The 23116-nt window shown below is 38.8% G+C and overlaps 1 protein-coding gene across 4 annotated transcripts; it reads right to left on the reverse strand.

Annotated features, from left to right (window-relative positions):
* Nucleotides 1–3770: 3770 nt before the first annotated feature.
* STX2 (syntaxin 2) lies at nt 3771–21283 on the reverse strand. 4 transcript variants are annotated; one of them, XM_080407039.1, is made up of 11 exons: nt 21033–21283; nt 14990–15061; nt 14407–14506; nt 12854–12928; nt 11798–11871; nt 11490–11598; nt 9701–9774; nt 9456–9593; nt 7940–8050; nt 7320–7392; nt 3771–5842 (listed from the first exon to the last, which is right to left on the reverse strand). In XM_080407039.1, exons 1-11 carry the CDS (start codon nt 21060–21062, stop codon nt 5709–5711), a joined length of 990 nt encoding a protein of 329 aa, XP_080263165.1. In that variant the 5' UTR covers nt 21063–21283; the 3' UTR covers nt 3771–5708. The 4 variants fall into 4 exon arrangements, 3 of the variants coding, with proteins under 3 accessions (XP_080263165.1, XP_080263164.1, XP_080263163.1); XM_080407037.1 differs by having other exon boundaries at nt 5741–5842; nt 7265–7392; nt 21033–21276; XM_080407038.1 differs by lacking the exon at nt 7320–7392 and having other exon boundaries at nt 21033–21271.
* Nucleotides 21284–23116: the final 1833 nt, after the last annotated feature.

Below are 23116 nucleotides of genomic sequence, written 5' to 3' on the forward strand. Positions count from 1 at the left end.
TGTTTTGCAGTGATGCTTTTTTATTATTATGATTTTTAAAATCAACTCATACTTGAATTCAAATTGTTTTGAGTTTATACTCACCTGTGTGCAAATTGGTCCTTTCTTTTAAACGTAACTCAATTCACTTCCACGGCAAAAGGAGGCATTAGCCCATTACAAAATGAGGTAAGCAGAATCAACCTTATATATATATATTTATGTGTGTGTGTGGAATTAAACCTCACAAATGTTTTCTTGCTCCCACACTCATGTAGACAGCTTAATTTGCTCATTTTTTGAAGAGCTGACCTAGGTAGTTCACATTATAGTGAACCTGGACAAACTAGGAGTTAATCTTCCAATTCTACATGTAAGCAGAACGGTTCTGCAGTAGCTCTGGGGAGTCTTTGATTCTAGAGTGACCTACAAATAGGAGCCAAATAGAGCCTTGAACAGGCTTTCAAATAGTTGCAGTTCCTTCACTTCTACTTAGCAGTACCTGACCAGACAAAGATGCATTTGAGGTAGTACGAAACTACTCATATTGAAGAAACCACTGTCTTTGTTTCGAAATATCATAGCCAGTTACCCCTCCCACCACTCCCCTTGTCTAAAGCTCATATATTTGAGATATGACCTTCAAAGTAACTATTTATATCCTTCAGTTTAAGAGAAATTTATTCCACAAAACAGCCCAATGAAAAAATTATTCTCAAGGCCAGATTCTCTTCTTACTGATCTTAAGACTAGCAAAATGTTAATTTTGTTTGATGGACTTCCTGTAGAAAACCAATTAAATTAATCCATAGAATATTAAGAGATACTGTTCTACTATACAAACAGTCATGACATTAAAAGTTAGCATTTTTAAAAAAACAAATTCATGCTTATATTTAAAAGATTCAGTTAATCAAAATCAATGGTATTCAATTTTGTGATGTAGAACAGTATGAGAATCTGGTCTGATCTCACCCATGACACTGCTTTGAGCAGGCTGCACCAGATGACCTGCAGACATAGCTTCCAACCTGAGTTAACTCTCCAATTCTATGATATATAGATGTTCACCACAGGCTCGTATCACAAGTCAGCAAAGCAGCCAAAGATCTCCTTACAAGCAGCTGTCAGTATTATTATACACCTGTACACCTTCTCATCTACAAGCCTCCACATCTCATTTCAGAAATTTTAAATGCAATTCCCTTAACAGACTTACCCAATGTTAGAAACGTTGACTACGTAACAGCAGACTCAATAAAGTGTAACTAGAGAAAATAACAGTTCTGTGCAATACTACCAAATAACCTTGTCAAATATGTATTGAATTTGCTTCTTCATTTCCTGCAAGATTACACAAAAGGACTATGAAGCGGGCTGTTACGTAAATAGCACCTCTGCTGAGCCCGTATTCATTCTGACATATTCTCTAAATGGAGTTGCACTCTGTGTTAACATTGTCCAGCTCAGTTTACTTTCAAGTGACAGTAACTGGCATGGGCTGACCCAACAGTCTCACGTTCTCTCTGAATTATGGGCATAGGAAATAAAATTTTGTATGCAAAAGAATGTCCTTCCCAGCCCACAAAGTCTGCTCCACGTTGTTAGCTATCTGTACCATAACAACAATTTTTTAAGAACTGTTTACTGTTGAACATCAAAATCCTTCTTTCTGCCTATTTGCAGTAAAATAGATTCAAATGCAGCAGTAAAAGCAAACCTCCTGTACATCAACACAATTACTTTGTAATTACTTACCATTTCCATGTATTTCCCTTTGTAAAACCCTTTATTCCAGAAGTACTTTTCTTCTTCAGAACCTAGTTACAAGCTTACAAATTGCTTTTAATTCCCAAATGTTCATTTGTAAGTGCTTTACTACCTGCAGAAGGACTTGGCGCATTTGACAGAGGCAGCTAAGAGGGGCTGCGCAGAACCGGGCAGCTAAGCACTGTCTGTGACAGAGAAGACTGAGCTGATTCACAGGTGCAAAGGCTGACCCACTGACTGCAGTGGGAGGAAAAATGCCATGGTTATTTTCAGAAGTTGCATACAAGTGACATGAATTCATCAAATCGAATTTAACATTGGGCAAACAAAGTCCTTAAACCCCCCTGATCCCCCTCCGTCAGCCCCCCCCCCAAACCCAAGAAAACCCCACCCAAACCAAAACGCACACCCGAACTGTTCTCTCAATCTACATTAAGCACAGGTGTCTGAAAGGGTATGGGCTTTCACAATGTAATTTTTTTACAGGAAGAACCATCCTTCCTCATAGAGAGCAGCTCCCTCCTTTCCCCTTGTCTTCTAAATTTTATTTATCAGGCTTGTATCCATCAAAACTCATGTAGTGCTACGCTAAACAAATCCCCCACTGCCAAGAAACGTCTGTTCTGTGTTTTACACTACAAAGCAGAGAAGCAGAACAGAGAGAGATTAATTTTTGGAATGGCTTTAGTTCATTCTGTTGAGTTCATTTATGTTCAGATTTGGTGCTTTATCCACAGGTGGTATGGCACCACTGCGAGAAGCAGCAGCAACTTGCGCTTATGAATCATCTGAGCACTTCGGTTGCACAGTTCTTTCTAACAACAGCCATTTGACTTTTTCCTTACGCTAAGATTTTGCTTTTAATCCTTTCACCTTTTTATTTTTAAAAATACTTTTACTTTATCAAAGATTTTTACTTTTATTTTTACTTTTTTTTTTTTTTTTTTTTTAGCTTTGGTTTGCCTTTATGGACAAGCCTGCCTTCTTAACTGCCAAGTTCAACATGCGCACCCCCGTCCAATTTTTCCAATACCACAAAGAAGTGCCAAACTAAGACTAATTGCTCATTTACCTTAATTAGTCATAAGCTGGCCAATTTCCAAGTGGTCCACATGGATAGCCCCATTGGTGTTAGACTTACAAAAGTTGTAATGACAATTTATTTCTGTATAGATAGCACCGACTCAAATGAAAGCCAATGAAACCTTGGGCACTCGACCCGCCCTCCCCCCCCAAAGATGAGCACAATCAACACACACATACCCCCCAGTAGCACACTGACACTTGCATCACATTTGCCAGAGCACTGGCTGCATGAAAGGCTCTGTACCTTGATACGCGACGTGTAGAGGAGGAAGATGCAAGAGAAGAGACCCCAGGAGACAGCACCAGTCCCCATGCTGCCAGGCGCAGGGGACAGCTGTTCCCCCCCACCTCTCACCCTTGTGGCTGTCAGCTCCCAGCAGGCTGCAGTGGGAAGGAGCCAGCTCCCCCACAAGAGGACAGGTCCAGCATCACCACTGGTAGACCACCACCCAACGCTGTGCCAGCAGAAAGCTGTCAATGGCCATCTCAACCAAGTCTAAACAGCAGCACAGGGGCAACGACTGCAGTAAGCACCTGCACAGCAGAACCCTGAATGTGTTCCAGAAACTCCAGTTCTGGAGTAGGCAGGGAAGAGGAAGCTATTTTAATTCTTAGCGTGGAAGATGCACTTCTACGGGGAATGTTTGAGAATACATGAATGGCTTTATTCAAATAAATAATTCCTATAGTTTTCAAGTTTAATACTAAAGCAGAATTCCATGGACATAGTTTAAATAAATCAATCCCACTAATGTCTTCAGAATCATCTCTGCACCTTTTTTGGTAAGAAGTTTCAGGAAATACACTACCTTTACTCGAAGACCTAGGCATCAGTTGTTTGACAACACGTCATTGCGAAAACACACCAGCCTCATCCACTTACTGGAAATATTCACAAAGGTCACAACATCATGAATATAAAAACAAGGCACAAGTTATTTGCTTAGATAAATTTATTAGTGCATAGGTTAGAGATTTACTCCCCTCCAATATTAACAGAACAAAGAAATTCATGTGGAAAACAAGTTTTGTATTGTTCTAAAACAAACCCATTCAGGCAGCTATATAACATGTAAAAACCATGGAGTGGCCTATTGAAATACCTGGTCTTGATGGGCAAATTATTGCATTATAAATAAAATTCAACATGATGGGATCATTTTGGGGGTCTCTTTAGGCAACCAGCTGTCAAAACAGCAGAATGGATTCCCCCCCCCGTCTAATTTGTGTATCTGTATAAATATTTACTGACAAAAATCTAAAAAACTATAGAGTAAAAATACATTTTACCTAGAATGAGTACTAAGGCAACCAATCTTAAGTAAACTTCCTCACAAGCATCGATGAGTGTTCTGGACTTAAGAGGTAAAGCAATCTGTTCATTAATGAAGCCAAAATTTTTCAAGCTACTTCTTTATGGCTGACTTGCAAGACAACCAGTAATATTTAGGTTTTTTTTTTTTTGTTTTTAAATGTGTGACATCTGAATAGCTCTAGCACATTCACAGCATGTTCAGACACCAACACAGGAATATTCATACATACAATATAAATTGTAAACTTTGCTGGATTTCATCAAGTCAGACTGAATTATAGTTTACTGAGTAACTTGGATCTCAGACACTTTCAAAAAACCCTAAGTTTAAGTATTCTAACCTTTTAGGACCAAGTTATTGCAGTTAACATTCTAGTCGAGTACTAGGAAACATTGTCAACTGTAATTTTAGACTGTGTTTAAGGCAGCACACATCATACTTAATTTCTCTTACAGTGTAAATGTATCTACATATCTACAGGGATATCCTTAAACAATGAGAAGTCAAAAACTCAAGTTACAAATATTTTACACAAAATACAAAAATAACATGTAAAATTAAATGCAGTTATTTGGTTACATTGGAAGTCTTTCAAGCTTTCAAGTCCTGCAAGCTAGCATTACAACAGGTATGTATATACTAAAACACTTCATACTTGTTACATAACATATATTTCATAACATATCAGTGCCTTAGTTTGCATTATATTTCAGACTTTTCTCAGGGAGTTTATCCCCATGTGCTATATTCACATATCAACATTAGCAAACCTCTGACAAAGAAATCTTGACTTGGCTTTATAGAGAAAAAGCATGGGTTTTGTCATATTTATATGAACAATAAGGCTAAACTGATCTATCAGCTTCCTTTGCACAAGGGTTATTTGCAGAATTATCTGCTCAAGTTCAAATTCAGCGTGCATTCTTTTGTCAGAAACACTGCAACTTAACTTTTTATTAAAAAGGTAAGGAAATATTTAAGGCAATTAAACCTTAGTCATATTGACAGAAGTAATCAACCTGGAAAGTGTAAAAAAGCTTTTTTTTTCTTCTCAAGTGCAATGCAATAGGCAGATAGTTAAATAAGTAGTCTTTTCAGAATAAAATATTTTAGCACTTGTTGGAGAAAATAAGTATAAAGCATAGATAGGTTAAGGTGACAAAATAATACACTTGAAGACAAGGCTACATCTCAAAAACGTTCAAAAGAGTGCTAACAAAAGCAGCACTGGTAAGGTATTAAAATTCATAATTAGGATTGTATTAGCAGTAGGAAAAAAAGCCAAACAGTCAAAACTCAGTATTGTCTCTCAATTCCATATTTAAACTGTTTGTAACACTGAGATATGAAAAAAATCCTAAGTTACATCAGAACAATTAAAAAGCAAGTTTCAGCCTTACAAACATACAGTTTGAAATGAAAATCCATACATATCCTAATACATTCTGATCTTCATTTACGAGTAAACATCGAGTGATTTTTTTCTTTTTTAACCATTAGTGATAGGTCATCATCACGGGGTGGCATAAGGCATCATTTATTAAAAAAGGTTTGGTTTTACTCAAGGTGTATTTTGGAGTTTCTGAAGGTTCGTAACTCTTGGAATGTGCTTGCTATGATAGTGTTGTTGCTAGGATAATTCCAAGTATCAGAAGCAATACAGTTACACATATAATTATGAACATCAATTTCTGCAAAGAAAGAGAGAATAGTTGAGATTTAAATACCTTGTCAGATACAGAACGGTTTAAATACATGCAGATCTACAGAAAATTAATACTGACACTCCATCTGAGTGTTTGGATTTTCCTTCTCAAGAATGCTTACTGCCACAATTTCCTTTCATTAGTCTTTCTTTTCTAACACACATGTACCCATAGTTACAAGATGGAGCTATCTGTGTAACATTTTTGTATTTTGTTTCACTGAGTAATTGTTACTGCTGTACCCAATTTCTGTAAATGTAGTTACACATTGAAACAGTTGCAATAGCGAACATTTACTTAACAAGTCTAAGTGCAGCAACGTTGCTTACTGTACTGCCACCCTCCTTGGATAAATATTTGTAGCCTGCTCAAACCTTCACGATTACACACTTAGAATTCAATAAAAAGTCAGTAAGAATATGGTGTAGGTAATAGCTCAGAAGAGTCGCAAGGAAAAAAACCCAACAAAACCACAGAGACAGGTTCTACATAAATGCACCTAAGTCTGACATTAGGTTACGTATTTCTGACTATAAGCAATGATACAGTAAATCCTGTTATCTGCCCATAACCCAGAGAAGAAACTGTAAGATCAAAAAACTTTGATATAAGATTGTTAGTACAGAAAACTGAATTCCTGATTAGCTGCCTAAAATGACATCCCTCTCATAGCGCTTCGTATTTAGTTTTAAGATACCACATCTGTCTATTTTCTCTTGGACTCAGAAGACTTAACTGCTATTTTCTACATAGCCTGGCTAGGTGTTATATTTACAAGAAACGGTAGATTAGTACAGCGAAAATCTCAAGACTGAAAGAATTCTCAAACTTATGTCCTAAAATTCCAGTTGGAATCTGCAGACTGCTTTTACAAATACATTGCTATTTCCCAGTGTTTCACTTAGTCTAGTATTAATAAACAGTTTCAAAGTCAGAAGTTTTAGGATGCTCTGCAAAGCATAATCGCCAACTTTGTGTTTGTATTCTTCTACTTTCATGAGAACTCAAAACCACAGAAAAGTCCACTTGATAACGTTCCAAGTGTAACCAGTATTCCCTATCTTACTGAAGATTTGTTTCCTGGTGTGAACTTTTAGTGTTTAAAAAAATAATAATCATGGGACTGTGAGGCAATAATTGGATTTTTTGGCCTTGTTTCCTTCTTTTGTTGGAGTCTGACGTAGTAATTGCATTCTGCAAATTCAGCAGCTTACCACCAGATGTCAGCTTTCAATATTCACATGCAGAGTGCTGTTCTGGAGTATGCAGAGACAGAGAAGATCCACCAGTGCGGCTCAAGCCTACCCCCTACCCCCTACCTGTACTAACTGTAGATATTAAGGGTTAGTACAACAATATAAGCTACCGCAGCAAAACAAGAGAAAAATTAGTTGATTAGTTACTTACTGCCACAGTGGCAGGAAGTCATGCATGCTGAGGTTATCCAAGCATCACCGAATACCAACAGACAAACCAATAATTAGAGCAATTAAGGCAATTGACACCAATGACACAATGATAATTATCCACATTTTCTGTCAAAAAAACAAGGTATTATTTTAATATTAAGTACACTGAGACTTGCAATTACTTTCAATTTTTAAAACAGTTGTTAGATCCACACTAATTTTTATTGAAGCCTACAGTATTCTCAAATTAAGACCGATTTATCTGCACACTTTTGTGTACAAAAGTTTAAACACTTTTAAGTGCTTACATATAAATTATTGTGATTAGGACCTATATAGTTATCAAAGATGAGAAAATCATCATTTACAAATACATTTGAAAAATTATTTAAGTGTCAAAAGAACCTACTTAATGTAACAGCCATGTTATCTATATGTAGATTTTTGTTTTTGTTGTTTGTGTGTTTGTAAAATCCTTTGGTAAATCTTCCTCTCACATACTAATTTGTAACATTTTAAAATCTGATTTTAAATATCACAGCTACAAAAAAAGGCATGTATCAATCCTACCCTGAAGGACTAAATACAAGAAAAATTCAACTGAAATTGAAGGTTGCTTCATACTGTGCTAAATTAACATACTAACTGGCACAATTACAGAAAGACAGCATACCCTTCGTGCTTTACTTTGATATTTAACTGCTTTTTTTGTCTCTTCTTTTGCATGTTCCACGTAATCTGATGCGTTCATCACATTCTTCTCTATGTTGTTGACCATTTCACCCTTAAAAGGAAATGATGAATTAAAAAAATATTATTGGAATCACAGATCCCTGTTTAATGAACCTAAGAGAAGGATAGTACAGAACACTAACGATTATTTTAAACAAGTGAATAATGTACGTATTAGTGGCTGACATTTTTTCTGCTTTAATGTGTAAAGGAAAAAGAATGAAAAGCAAGGGCTCAAAGTTCTAAGCAAACAAGGAACATACATGGGCAGGGCAGGCGTATTTCTCCCTTTTGCAGAAACAAATAGTGAACATCTGAAAACATACCTTTGAATACGAGGCATGTTTTAACCACCAAAACTAAAACTAATATACTAAAGAGATCAGAAATCCCTGACGTGTCTGGAAGTAGAAAAGGGTATTGACAATTTTGACACAAAGTTCAACAGTTATCTAAGAAAATGCACACATATAATAGCAACTTCAAAACCCTCAGAACTGAAGGTTTCAAATGTAAATACATAACAAATTCAAAGTAACTATGATGAATGAAATTTGGTAACGAAATGGAGGATTGGTGAAAAATTACAGTAAGTTTATTACCTGTGTTTCTGTCCATCAGAAGAAATAATAAGCAGCAGTAAACAGCAAAGTGTTAAAGAATGATACACAAGTAATTTTGTTCACTTTAATTCAAAAGAAAACTGCTACCGATTTGCCTTGGTTATACATTTAATATCAAATCATCACAAGACTTCCAGAAAAAAAAAAACAATACAAAAATAAAATAGTCCTTTTCTGGCAAGCTTCTCGCCTGAACATTATTCTTTTCGCTTTCCAGCATAAGTCAAAGAACTTTAAGAACAGAAGTTAAAAATATTTTTATTAGATAACTGGTATATAAAGACTACAAATAGAACAAATATATGTAAATTTCAAGCGAGCTTATGAACCTATAAAAGACAACCTGAGTGACCTGTCAATGCCTTTACAGTCACATTGTAACAGTAGTCACACCTTTGTATACACTTACACACGTTGCATACATCCTTGTTGATGCACATCTTACTCTAGCACAGTAGCCCTTTCCCATGCCTGTGAGACTCCCATATTCCTGAGGTATTGGCCAACATTCTGGGAGAGAGTTGTTCTTAAAACATGCACAAAATCTTCAAGCATATTACAATGAAACATGTTGAAGAAACTAGTAAGTGCACCAGCTGGAAAGAAAGTCTATGTTCAGTTTTATTCGTATCAGAGTACATCTAGACTACCTTTGTCTACAACAAAATAAAGAGACCTTTAGTGATTAACCTTCATATATTCTAATCACAGCCAAACCCAAGGTAAGCCTGTATTATCTGAATATAAGTGATTGTTTCTGCATATTTTGAAAAGGAAGAACGGGGGGAAACAAAAATCCCACTTACATAAATGTGTTCGAATTTGTTCACTTACCTGAGTCTCAACAAACATCGCCATGTCTATAAACATTTCATGTAGTTCCCGTATGCTAGATTCCAGTTTCATAATATCCTTGTGACGTGACTCTATTTCATTCAGAGCTTGCCTAGTTATTTGAGAGTCTGATATAATCTTTGTGAGAATGAAAAAAAATACGGACGTAAGTATGTGCTGACACACTTCTAAATAGCAGAAGCAGCTAAAGAGAACACAGACATAACTGGACCAGAAATACATACATCAGAAGTGAAGATTGAAGGATTACCACTCTCCAACATTTCTTCCAGTTCCTCATCAGTGGTGGTCTTTCCAGCTAGGATAAAAACAACAGTACTTCACATAACATCACTTATTATTGAACATAAAACTTAACCATACCAGAAGGATGACAACTCGAAGAAAAACTCTTCTACTGAGTGTTTTTCAGGACAAAACAATGTAGCTTTTAGACATTACCAAGTGCCATTTATCATATAAAAACACTAGAAAATATCAACTAATAGTCAGAAAGCAAATGCAGATTCAAAGCTACAACAAAGAAATCCTGGTTAGTGGCGGGGGTTTGTTCATTTTGGTCAAACTGAATAGTTTTATCGGAAACATTTACGATGTACATAGGAGCCTTCTAAAGCAAAGTGCTTTTCAGAAGGAAGAACTTCAAATGCAGAGTATGTATATAACATTCAGTATTTACTTATTCAATCATGTCACACTGGCACCCAATTCAGTTACTCCCCACCACTGTGTGGGCAATAAAATCTTCACAGAAACTTGGTTTTGCCAACACAAGATTGCATTCATATTCCACATAGAGAAGATGATTACCCATCTTCTTGCATCCCTTCACTTCTACTTTTCATAGCACATCTAACAATTGATGTAGCTTATTATTGCACGTTTAAGCAAACAGAATCCTATTGATGACGCTGGTAGGACAAATGCAAGCATTATGAGTTCCACAATACATTCAAGTGATTTGTATTGTACAGTTTTAAAGATTACTTATAAAATCTCTGTTCTTCACATGTAAAATAAGTTGAGTATTTGTAATAACTTATACAACTCTGTCCTATCAGATGAAAGTTACAGTTTGAATACTACTTTTGATGTTAATACCAAAGAATGCTGCAAAATCTGCTTTAAAGTTTTTAGTGCTGAGGAAAAACTGAAGGCTTTAACTGGGTTATAGCAACACTAATTTCAAATGACCTGACTTACAGGGTCCCTTCCCTCAAACATATAGGTAAAGAACTTAACTGGCCTGATAAAACTTCACTGAAATGCTGAACTGAACCATTAGCATGACAGGCTTATGACAAATTTGAAAAGCCCATGAAAAGGAAAGTCATCCTATAATTTGCCAACTTTTCTGTTTGCATTTCTTATTTTAGCAATGTATGTACTTGCTTTTACAGAAGGCATTTAAAAAGGGTAATTCTAGGTGCAAGGTGTCATGGATGTTTTTAGGCACCTTCCAAGGCAGAAGCTGTGGTTCAGAGTAGTCAGGTACCTTTCTGAATACTCCTTTTAATAATCAATGATTAAATAAGTCAGATGTGAGTCAGTCAACAAATACTTAAAAAGAGCACATAAAGCAGCAGCACTGACTTTGTTTAATGTGTTCTTATTGACAAAAATAGCATAGCATAAAAAGAGACGTCCTGTTTAGCATGTTAATTTTGGAATGGCTTTTAATAACACTTGCTGTCTTCACAACACAGCTTTTTTTAATGTTTCATTTAAAGTTGCAACATCAGAAAAAATGAAACAAAGGAAAAAGATATTTTCTTTAATAATTTTCAACATAACATATTTAGCAAGTTGTCTCTATTTTCCTTACAGCTGTTCTGAAGAGTAGTAACAAAGAGTTTATGCCATCCAATAAAACTGATTCTTTTCTCTCACATGTTTCAAGATGTCCAAGATGTACAATGCTCTGTACCAAGTTTAAGCAGTAAGAAACAAGGTGGTACTAACACAATCTTAATTAAAAAAAAAAAAAAAAAGAAGTGTATTCAGGTAACTTACTTATCTCCAATTGTCTCTGTATCCGACATTTGCTGCGTTCTCGAAAAAGAGTTTGGGTCTCGTTGTATTCAGTCATGACCTCCACAAACTTGTGAGCTAATACAGAGTGCTGTTTTTTGAGGATTTAAAAATGTGGAACAAAAACATTTATTTTCTTTCTATATAGCAAACACTACTGCACAACTGAAAGCGGTATTTGCATTCCAACAAAACGGAACATGAGGTTCTGACAGTACTTCAGAAAAAGTGAAACTCATTCTCTGTTTTACTAGAATCCTTTCGTTTTCTTTAAACTTAAGTGATCATACCTGTGTTTTTCTAATCCTGAGGTCCACTGACGTCCGATTAGCATTCTCACCCTGATCAAAACTTTGTTCAATAGCTAAGAACAAAAAAAGAGTATTATGAGTCAAGGTTCAGTATAATTATTAAATACTGTAGCTTAGCCCAGTTACTTTGTAAATACTATCAATTATTACTTTTTTCATGTACTAGCTCCCCAGAGACACATTTAACATTTCAGGGGGAGGAGGGGGTGGCAGTGATACGTGTGTGTATATATATATATATATATATATATATATGTACACACACACACACACACACACCACCCCTAAAATAATTTCAACAATTTGTGCAGATCTTAAAGATTATTGGAGTAGTTATTGTGTGTTAACAGAGTCATACTACTGCCTATTACTCTGGAAAAATTTCAAAAGGTGTATCAAAACAGGCTGCTCTTAGAGTTTAAACAAACACCATACCCCAATGTTTATGAAAGACGAGAGCATATAGTAATTGACATATAGTAACATTGAAACACTCAATGTATTTCAAAACCTATGCTAAATAATTAAGACATACAACAGAAAGCCACAGCAAAATTAGGTAGTCTGAATACAACAGGTGCTCCAGAGCAATTCCCTTTGTAGACACATGCCATGGAGACTGCCTTTTTGCAGTTAATCTTCTTCCAGAACATCATGACCAAAACCCAGCTTTTCAGTTGCAGAATACATTTATACACAAAGGAATTACTTCCCATTGTAATTTTCTAGGTTAATTCTGAAGGCAAGCAAGCTCTTTGTCCTGTTCCACAAATTAGGTTGTGCTGAGACCCGGCATTTATCAATGGTGAAGTTTGCCAAGGAGGAATAAGTAGAAGATGATACTGTTACTGACATGGGCTGTACGTTAGCTGGCAAGGAAGTGGGTGTCTTTTTTTTAGCTGTACAATGCAGTTTATACAAACAGAATTCAGCTTTTAAAGTTTAAAAGTTCACCTGCAATGCTTAAGTTTGTAACACTGCTACCATCCTGAATCATTACAGGTGACAGTAGTTTTATTTCTCTTCACAACCTACCTTTTAACCTGGCTCGGATTTTATTAGCAATCTTCTTTATTTCCTCATTTAATTCTTCAAGTTCTTCCTTTGTTCCTAAAAAAAAATATATATATTTTTTAGAACAGTTAATTGTTGGTAATAGTAAGCCTGCAACCATCTACAACTCTACCTTGCAGTCTCATAACTGTATTCAATGCAACCATGCAGAGAAGTTTATTATACTCCCCGTGTACTTTAAATATGACTTTTATAACAGCACACTACCTGATTCCTGCTTTTTGTGTGAGGCCCTCACACTTGGGACATGTTATTACCAAGTCACCAACTAAAAACCAGCTCATAAAATATTCCACTTTTTTCCTTAACACAACACTTCCAGGCTAATATTCATTTGCTGATCAAAATGAAAGTTCACTGAAGTTTATCAAGTGAAAATACAGATCTAGCTCACTTTTTTTAGTTCTGTCTCTCAGACTCATAGCTTTTACCTTTATTAACCGTACCACGCACCACCTATATTTTTGAAGAATACTATATATAGAACTAATTGTTCACGAAGAACTTGGCTAGTTCTATTACAAGGTTTACCGAGGACACTAGATTAACAAGAGCAGACATCACTCACTTGTAAGTAACATCGTGTTCCTACACAATTCAGATGCATTACTGTGCACGTTTTTTAGCACAAACACAAGCTGATAAATAAGCTGAGAGCACAGATTTTGAACATTCAGATGAACCCGTATTATACCTGAGATTCACTGGCTCTATGACTGTTAAGACAAAAAGCTGTCTGCAAAATCATTGTTAAGAATACAAACATTCATAAACAAAGAAAACAGGGGGGAAAAGAAACACTTCAGTTTTTTAATCAACAAGAAGATAAATGTCAAGCTAGCATTGCAACACCCCACAAAAGTATCTCAGCAACTTTTCTTCCCTTTTCCTTAAACCCTGCCCCCAAATCCAGACATGTTTTGAAACACGAAGTGTTGAGAACAGAGAAGGTTCCATGCTTCTGGCTAAGTTCCCTAAACTTGTGAGTTTGCTGTTCAGAAAGCACATCCTGACTTTCAGCTTTGGGGTTACAGCCTCTAAAAATAGGGCTCCAGTGCGGAACGCTCACTGCCACTGTAGCAGCTGACTGTAGCATTAGTGTTAGACAGGATCTTGCCCCTGCTGAATAAAAAGATGATGGCTTTACTGTATGAGCTTCAGTTGACAACTTCAACATTTTCACTAATTATAAGAACTGCAAGTAGTCTCTTAAGTTTCTGAAGACAATCACTTCCACGATACGGTACTAAACTGAGTTTTGGTCTAGCAAAGGTTTGGACAATGCAACAGATATTCTGAGAATGTTTTTATACAAGCGAGACTTCAAAAAGGTAAAAGTAAGCAAACTAAAATATTAATTCAATACTAAATATGGAAATATTTAAATAAATTGTGTTACATTTTGCATTCTGAACACCTGAAATTCCATTCCTATAGACTGCTAAAACAATTAAAAGAATTATTTCGGAATATCCAGCCACACATATCTGAAGTCAAAAAAAGCAGTAACTCACTTCCTTCAGGATTTGGTGCCGACAGGATAATGCTGTGCTGCTTCTTCACTTCTTCCACATTTTGTGCTATTTTTGCAATGTTATTTCTAAGTTCCTCAACCTAGAGGAAGAGAAATACGGCCATGTAAACATTAAATTACTCAGGGCAACAATCTAAACAGAAATAAAAATTCCATTGCAAGATTTGTTAAGTATCTTACAGAAAACTCTGCAGAAATGTTGGCATTTTAACAGCTTGCTTTTTTTCCTCCTTAAGAAAAACACGGTATTCTTAATAGTAAATCTATTCTGCATGGCCAAAATCTTAAGTGCTACTATTCCTAATAAAAAAGATTTTAAAATTCTCTAAGCAAATTCCTTGTGAACAGGGAGTTAAAAACACTTCCATGCAGTAAAGACAGAAAATACCCAGAAATGAACAAACGCAGGCGTTACTGACATTTGATTTGTCATACCACTGCAAAGCATTCAGGCTGGTGGGGTGAGGTGTGTGTAGACGAATCATTAAACCTAACTACAAAAATTGAAAGGCATGAAGAGAAAACTGGAAGTCTTTAATGCATGGTGAAAACTGTAACTTTACCTGTTGGAAAAAGTCATCCATAAAATGGTCTTTTTCAACAATAACTGTCTCCCCATCCTCGGTTCCTTTATACTGTAAAAGTCAACAAAACAAATCTGTGAAATAAAACTCAGGATACTGTTCCAAAACAAAGACTTCTTCTGCATTGCTACTGCCTACACATTTTTGCCAACAGCCTGCAAATACAAAGAAGTGAGGACTACTCTAAAAACAAACAGAGGTCAAAGAATGTCACCTGACTACCATGAAATTATGAATGTTAAGGCATGTACTCCTCTAAACAACCTCAAGACAGGACAGAACCAGTCTGTAAGCAATGTCACAGTTTTCATTACCTATCATTAAAAAAAAAATAATACAATTTGACATGTAAATATTCTCTCACAGCATAAAGATACTTCCACAGTGAACCCCACGTGAACTGAAAGTAACATCAGGTTAACCGAGACATCATCAAACCCTGTCAAAGAAGCAACAAGGGGGTGTCAGAGTCACCTTAAGACATCTAATGAAAGCTACAACAAAAAGCTATCAACATCAGCTTACTGGTTTCGCCCTTGGGTGTTTTCAAGGCTGCCATTCCAGACCAGTTTAGGCATAATTAGCTGCACTAAACTACACATCCACTACATAATTGCTACACCCTCAGAAGGCAGCCCAGGAGGCAGGAGCTCAAGCTGACAGGGCTCACACACCTCCAGGGCACACGGCCCAATACTTCTGAGTGACACTTCCCTAACCCTTGAGCTAGTCCAGCAGCATCTTCAGATCTTGACAGTAACAGAAATTCAAATTTTATCAAGGGAAAAGAGAATCAGCATGCATCACATAAAGGCAAAGAGTTCCAGCTCCCATGTTCTCTAGTCCCGACTGCAGACTGTCTGAACTGCATTAAATCAAAATTGGAACAAAATACTATTCTACCATCTAGTCAGTGAGTTATCTGTTTGAAAAAACAAACTACAAGACAAGTATTATTAAGGGACTGTCGTGTCCAAGATGCCTTTTTTTTCTTACAAGCCCCTCTGCCTTTGACGTTCCATCACCCACTTTCTGCTCCTAGACCCTAATCCTATTACCCAATAAGCCCTTTGTTTCTGGCTTCATTAAATTAGACGAGATGTGTATTATTTGCATGACAATTCTGCAATTTAATTCTATGTCAAACACTGCTATTATCTAATAACAAAGGTCATACTCAATGAAGATCTAGGCACCAAAATCTAAGAATGCCACAAATTTCAAGGAACATTATTACTTATACTTTGTGACAGTTCCTTTACTGCAAATTCAGGGAGTGCACAAAGCCCTTTGACAATACGCATGTCAGGACATACCCGGTGTTTATGCTCAGGGGAAGCCATAATGCCCCAGATGAAACAGGAATTTATATGTCACTGCGCTCCTGGGCCACCCTCCCATCACTCGTAGTGCCGTCTGTCATTAACGACTTTTTGTAGTTACTCATTTTGGGGAGATGATTGCTAGAGCTCAGTATTAAATAATCTCTCCTTAGGGATTTTGATCAATTAACAGTTTTGTTAATACGACTATGTGACGAAGTCTGTGAGCACATGAAGTCACCCCACTTTTACCCATTCCTCAAACCACAGTGCTACAAAGTTACCAGTTGCAAGTTAACATTTAAGAATGAGCTACAGTTTAAAGACATTTAATTTCATCAGAACACCTTCTGCTGACACGTACCGAGTAGAGAATAGTTTTTCTGATTGTTTATTACCACATCCTACATTTAGCTAATTGAACTAAAAAAAAAAAAAAAAAAAAATAGTACCAGCTAAGAAATTCAGCATGTCAGCTTTTAGTTTGATCAGATGTTCTAAGTAAAATATTAAACACCTGAGTGAAACTTAATGAAAGATAAAGAAAAAAAAAAATCTTACTCTGAAGTCCCCTTTACAGATGCTAGGCTGGAAGGAAACAGTCATGATTCCCTACACTGCAGTCTGTTTAATTTCAGTTTCACATTTGTTTGCAATGCCACCCCTGACAGATCAATGGGCTGTCTGCTGATCGTTGCAGGGTTTATGGACAGCCTACTTTGGACATCAGCGCTTGAGGCGCCTAAGACTGGTCAGCCTCTGTTCTCTATGTTCTTGAATCATCACTTACCTAAATAAAATACATCTTATTTGCTAACTGTTCAACTTCAGTAATGCACCTTCATTTGACAAGCACACAATTCAACCAAGAACTGGCTTTTATCATCAAGTTCAGCAGAAACAAATTGTTTCTCCTAGACCTTACCTCCCCAATCTAAGCAGTGCCAACAACCAGAGCCATCTAAGGGTCTGTTTGCAGCTCATACCTTGACCTTGGGACTGAAAGCCTGGGCCATATGACTCCATAGATATTCATACACTATTTATAAAGTTCCCTCAGAAGTTTTTTTATATGACAGAATCCAGATATTCAGACAATATCAGTTCTCAGCTCCAAGTAGGAGCTACCCCTGATGGTTCATGAAACTTCTGACATAACCCGTATCTCAGAGAAGTGCAGAAACAAAATCTAGCTTGAGATATATTACCAAATTAATCACTGACCTTTGAAACTGAAACCAGCTTTTGACTAAAACCATGCCTATTTCTCTCCCTTGAAATTCCACTCAAGGTTAGTTATTTCTCAGCACAGATTACGTGTATTCCTCGGCAGGCTGCAACAGTAATAAATGACAGCCATCACCCCAAGGAGCAGGTTGCAGAGTGTGGGTTTCTCCTTACACCATCAGTGTTTCCAGAAATTCTTTTATATCAGAGTAGCTGAGGAGATCTGTCAGGCAGCTGCAGCAGGTCAATCATTAACGTGCATTTAGCAGCATTACTGTACAGCCAGAGAAATGTCATATGGTAACCACCTTCAAGAAATCACTTTATGTTGTTACGACATGGAAAACATACAGCTCATCTTCAGTAAATTCCATGTCTGAACAAAAAGACTAACTAAGAGGTTAACTTGGGGAGGGGGGGAAGAGAAGAAGAACTCAGTAATGTTTTCCTCCTTCTCAGAAGGTTTGTTTTGCATTTTTTCCACACCCCCCAATTCTACCAATTTTAACTTTTGTGACTTTGTGGTTCTTCACTCATTCATAAACCGTTCTGGGGGCACTAAGTGAACGCCCAAGAAACAGTTTATGAAAAATGTAGTTCTGTAGAAGTTACAAGTCCTTATGTTACAAAAAGAGAAAGCATATAAAAGCATATTTTCAAATGTTATGCCTATGACATCCTCAGAAACACCCAAGAATAAAGAAATACAAAAAGCACGTATTGAAAATGATTAACCAATCAAACAAGAAAAACTGATTTCACCAGACAGCTCTGCATCCATTTCAGCATAGAACAAGATGGTAATTTTTGAGCCACAGGAACAACGCAGCCCAAACTCGAGATATAAAACATCATGCATATGTGTAGAAGGGTTTACATCTTTACCTGGTTTTTAAATGATTTAACAATAAGAAAGAAGTCTGAATGAGTTTTATTAACAGACCTTTTAAAACGACATCAGTTTCCAATATCTGACACTAGCCAGAAGTGCTGAACTGAGTGTCTGAACACAGATCCTACAGCTCTTCTTAAGCCATTTTAAGATGGACTTGCACCCATGAACAGCAAACCACCGAATGCTAGGAGAATATTTTACAGTCATTGCTATATACTTGCTCTGTTGATTTTTTTTTTCTTCCCTAAATATCTCCTATTCACTGCTGAAAACAACATACTGGATCAGAGAGGACCTTTTATTCATCTTTTAATCTTACACTCATTTATGCTCAAAATAACTAAAACCAGTCTGGGATTTGACCAATTGCACAGTTAACCATATTAAAGGGTAATTCAAACAGCTGAAAGAAGTTCATTTTGCCTCAATTAGAATAACTTAAGAGTGACATTAAAATAATCCCCTAGAAGTGGACAAGTACAATTGCAGATGCTATCCTCTGAAAAAGCACATGCAAGACGTTTTCTAGCTAGAAAATAAGCAGCAGCAACATCATCTGAAGGCTGTATCATCTGCATGTCTTTGACTTCTTTCTCCAGCAACTGTTCGAGTACCGTTTAACTGCCTAAATACAGTGTATTAACAGAAGTATCTAAAAGTTATGATTTTATGTTAATGAAACACAAAACTTGATAAGTAACTTTTATCCCTCTCTATAAAGGGAAATCTATGAGAAGTATGAAAAAGCTACAACTTTTAATGACAAAATAGTTCGCTTGCTATCAAATAAAATCCAGGAATAGACAAATGAGGACATGTTAAATGAACTTTTCCGCTAAAAGGAATACAGTATTTAGTTAAAACAGGTCAGTGTAGTAGCAGCTAAAGTACTAGCATCTCTTAAACTAACTGTATACCACATTGGGTCTTTAGGGGAAATGAGGTGGATGGATTTCACATTTAAGGTAGAACCAAAGAAAGACAGAAGGGAATTCTTACGTTAAGGGAAAGAGGCAAGGCATGGTCATTCCTGAGTTTTGCAGGCGCAAGCCTGTTTAAAAACCACAACGTATATATCTATATGCTTGGCTCTTCGCTTCATGATACAGGCAAATAAAGTACAATGGAACCACGCTAATCAAACTGAAACAGTTTGGAAAACAGGCAAATAAATATTAATACGTTATTTCTCCCAGATTATTTATTCCTTTTCAAAGCAACCTTACCCATGTATGATCAAGGATTGCTGTTCAAAGCATTTATGCTAGTAAAGGAAAATGACTTCACAAAAACATGATCTTTTTTGATATTTCAGATGAAGATGGAAGTTGCTGCTTCTACAAGTTCCCTGTGGAAATCAAGTTTTACCGATGACACTTTTCAGTGATGAAACATAGACCAGATCATTAGTAACTCCTACCTTCATTTGATGTTTAAATATTTTCTTCTAGTTAGAAGAAAACTTTGACGTTTTAAGTCTCTAAGCTCTTTGTTAATTGTACAGACAGTGAAAATACTGGTGATGCACATATGAAGCACTTCATCAATACTGAGTGTCATGTTTAAAGAAGTCTCTTGCTGCAGGAATGTTTAAGGTAAAGTAGCTTGCTGCAGTATGGTAATCTTTTTGAATACTAAAGCTGCTTTAAAAATCCCTATGTACCGCTACTTTAAAAATTTTTAACAATGTCTAAGGGGGGGAGTAGGGTTTGGGTTTTTTGTTTTTAATTCACAACCCCATACAACAGACCAATGCTGCTTCACTTCAGTCACAAAGAGGCCTACGGGTTTAGGTTTGTAAATTAAAAAGCGAATTCAGACCTCCGTTTGCTGCTTCCTGCTTCTGGGAGGCGTGCACCGCCGCGGCACATACCCCCCAGCCCGGCCACGTCCACGGCCAGGAAGAGGGAAGCGGTACCCCTGGGAGAAGTTCCCTTTCCCCCCCGTAACTCCAGAACTTCTTTCCTGGTCAAGACACGGCGGTCTGACGCCGAGCACACGTTCCGGACGCCCACCCATCCATCGGGGAGGCCCGCGCAGGCCGCCGGTCCCCGCACCCCGCGCCGCAGCTCCTGGGCGGGACCGGCACAGCCGCGCGCGAGGGGGCCCGGCGCTGCCGCGCGCTCTCCCTTCCCGCGTCTTTTCGGGGCCGACGCAGGAGGCCGAACCCCCCGCGTGACGCTGCGCCGCGCGCAGGGCCGGGCCGGAGCCGCCCCCGCTGCCATCTTGCCCGGGGCCGCGCTCGCGGAAGCTCGCGCACTGCGCCACGCCACGGGCCGCTCGACAGGGCGCGCGCCGGCCCCGCGGGCCGGTACTGGCGGCGGGAGGGGGAGCCGCGGCGGGAGCCCCGGGCGCCGCCAGGTCCCGGCCGGGCCGCGCCCACCGCGGGAGGGAGGAAAGGGGCCGCCCCTCGCCCGCCGGGCAAGCGCCGCGCTCCGGCCCGGGCATGGCGCCGCGCAGCCCCGGTCCCAGCCCGCCGCCGCCCTCGTCACCTCCCGCCCGCCCCCCCCCCCCCAGAGCCTCCGCGCTCCCTGCACCCGCCCCGCCGTTCCCACCCGCCCGGGGCCCGAGCCCTCACCTCTGCCAGGTCGGCCAGCCGGTCCTTCATCCCCGCGGCGGCCCGGCGACGCCCCGAGACCTCCCCGACTGCTCCTCGCTCACTGCCGCCAGGGCCGCCTACCCCGCGCAGGCTCGCTCCGTCCCCCGCTGGGCCGGGCGCTGCGGGCGGGCCGCGCCGCCACCCCGCTGCCCTGCCGCGCCCGCCCGATGTCACGGCAACCGCGGGCCGCGCCGCGCATGCGGGGAAGGGGCGGGCGGGTGCGGCAGCCGTCCCCTGGGGGCGCGCTCCTCGCGCCGCTGACGTCACGGCGGGGTCGTTCACCCTCGTGAGGTAAACGCCTCAGCGGCGGGCGGCAGCGCTCCCCTTAGCGGAGCGGCGTGACAGAGCGGTCAGGAAGGTACGACTGAGCGGAGTGTGGCCGCGTACAGGTCCGAGGGGGCGCCCCAAAAGAGAAAGGATCGGCTTCGGGGAACCGAGAGGTCTGAACCGTACCGCAGGCACCTGCAAGGGAATTCCCGCCCTTGGAAGGGCCTGGAAGCAGTGCTGCCAGGCATATTCCAACAAGGAATCATAACACGCGATTTTGGGAGACTATTATGAGACAAAAAGTTGTAAAAAGTTGCGATACAGTTATTTTTAGTTGCATTTAATTCTTTTCTGGTATGTGATGTGGGCAGGCTGCCTTCTCTTTGCCTTTTCCTAATATTAAGCTATGGCTTGCAGTCCATTTCCCCCCCTCAGAGCAGCTGAGAGTGATGCATACCGTGACTGGAAATTAAAAGAAAGCTGTATCCTCCCACTCCACGAAGCAGAAGGTGACTAACTCTTCAAGGAAAAATGTTTAAGGTTCCAGTAAACCACCCTTCACTGGAGTCCTAAATCCATACAATAATAGATATGTGTTAAATGCCTGGGAGTTTCTAGCAAATAGAGCATGCACATACTGTGGAAGGCAGAAAATCTGCAGTGGTATTGTGGTCTTAGGTGCTTGCTAAGAACTGCTACTTCAGATGGCAATCAATTACCTGTAATAATTTGTATCTCAGTGCTATCATAAATAGACTTTATCTTCTAGACTACATGTTCAGCAACCACAAATTTAAAAAAAAAGTTACTTTTGGGTACTGAGCATAACAATGCAACGCATAATTTTCCTCATTTAAAGAATTTTATTCCAGTGATAGATCAGGAATTTAAAGATCCTGAATTAGTAATGTAAGCCACTTCAAAGGCACTAAATGGCTGAATTTTTGGTTTCTGAAAATACGTGTATCTGTATCAGCCCTTCATCACTGACCTAGTAAATGCTTATCTTCCAAGAGTGTAGTCTGCTAACGAAACCTAGAGTCAGACACATTTTAACTTGGTGAAAAAATGAGTAAAGTTTGTCTTTGGAATACATATTTTGATTGCATTTTGCTACTGTACAATCCATTTTACCTACCTATGCTGAAAGTGACTAGTTTCCTTTTCAAACCTTTCAGTGTAATTTCCAGTGTCGCCTTGAACGCCAGTGTGCAGATCTGCGTTCCTGCCAGAGCTTGTATTCCAGAGACGTGTCTGCAGCCGCTGCTTTAACTGGGAAGTACAAATATGGTCCTTTTCATTGCTTGCTTGTGAATGTTGTTACCTTCATTTACACGTTACAAAATGATCTTGCTTCCTATTAATATAGCAGTTGTATTCAAATATGTTGTTTAATTCTCTGTTTATCTCCAGTACTGCCTTTTACACCATTCCTCATTTGCATCTTCAGAGGCTTACTTAGTAAAGGCTGCCTTTTTCTTTGTGTATTTATCTGCCTCAGTGAGTTGCTAAGGTTGTTCACAGTTGACCTGAGTCAAGATTCAGGAAACTTAAAAGTAATTATTCTGCAAATCATCCAGTGATATCTATATGTACTCTTAGACAGTGATCTAAGGCAGCTGATGAGTGAGTGCTAAGAAGTGTTCTGTTGCCTTTGCTGAATGGGGTGGATGTTTTGTGGATCCTTTGAACTGAACACTTATACATGATGATAAAAAATAGATTCCACCTAATTTAACTTACCTCCGTAACAACAAAATAAGTATTTTCCAGGAGCTCAAATGCTATGATAGGGA

This window comes from Falco punctatus, assembly GCF_963210335.1.
Source record: "Falco punctatus genome assembly, chromosome: 1".
Lineage (NCBI taxonomy): Eukaryota > Metazoa > Chordata > Aves > Falconiformes > Falconidae > Falco > Falco punctatus.

What these genes read in the sequence shown, in the direction of transcription:
- STX2 (XM_080407039.1), bottom strand. Translation starts at nt 21,062, where the DNA reads ATGAAGGACCGGCTGGCCGACCTGGCAGAG. An exon ending in GGCTGGCCGACCTGGCAGAG is followed by an intron (nt 15,062 to 21,032) that starts GTGAGGGCTCGG and finishes TGACTTTTACAG; the next exon opens with TATAAAGGAACCGAGGATGG. An exon ending in TGGATGACTTTTTCCAACAG is followed by an intron (nt 14,507 to 14,989) that starts GTAAAGTTACAG and finishes CTCTTCCTCTAG; the next exon opens with GTTGAGGAACTTAGAAATAA.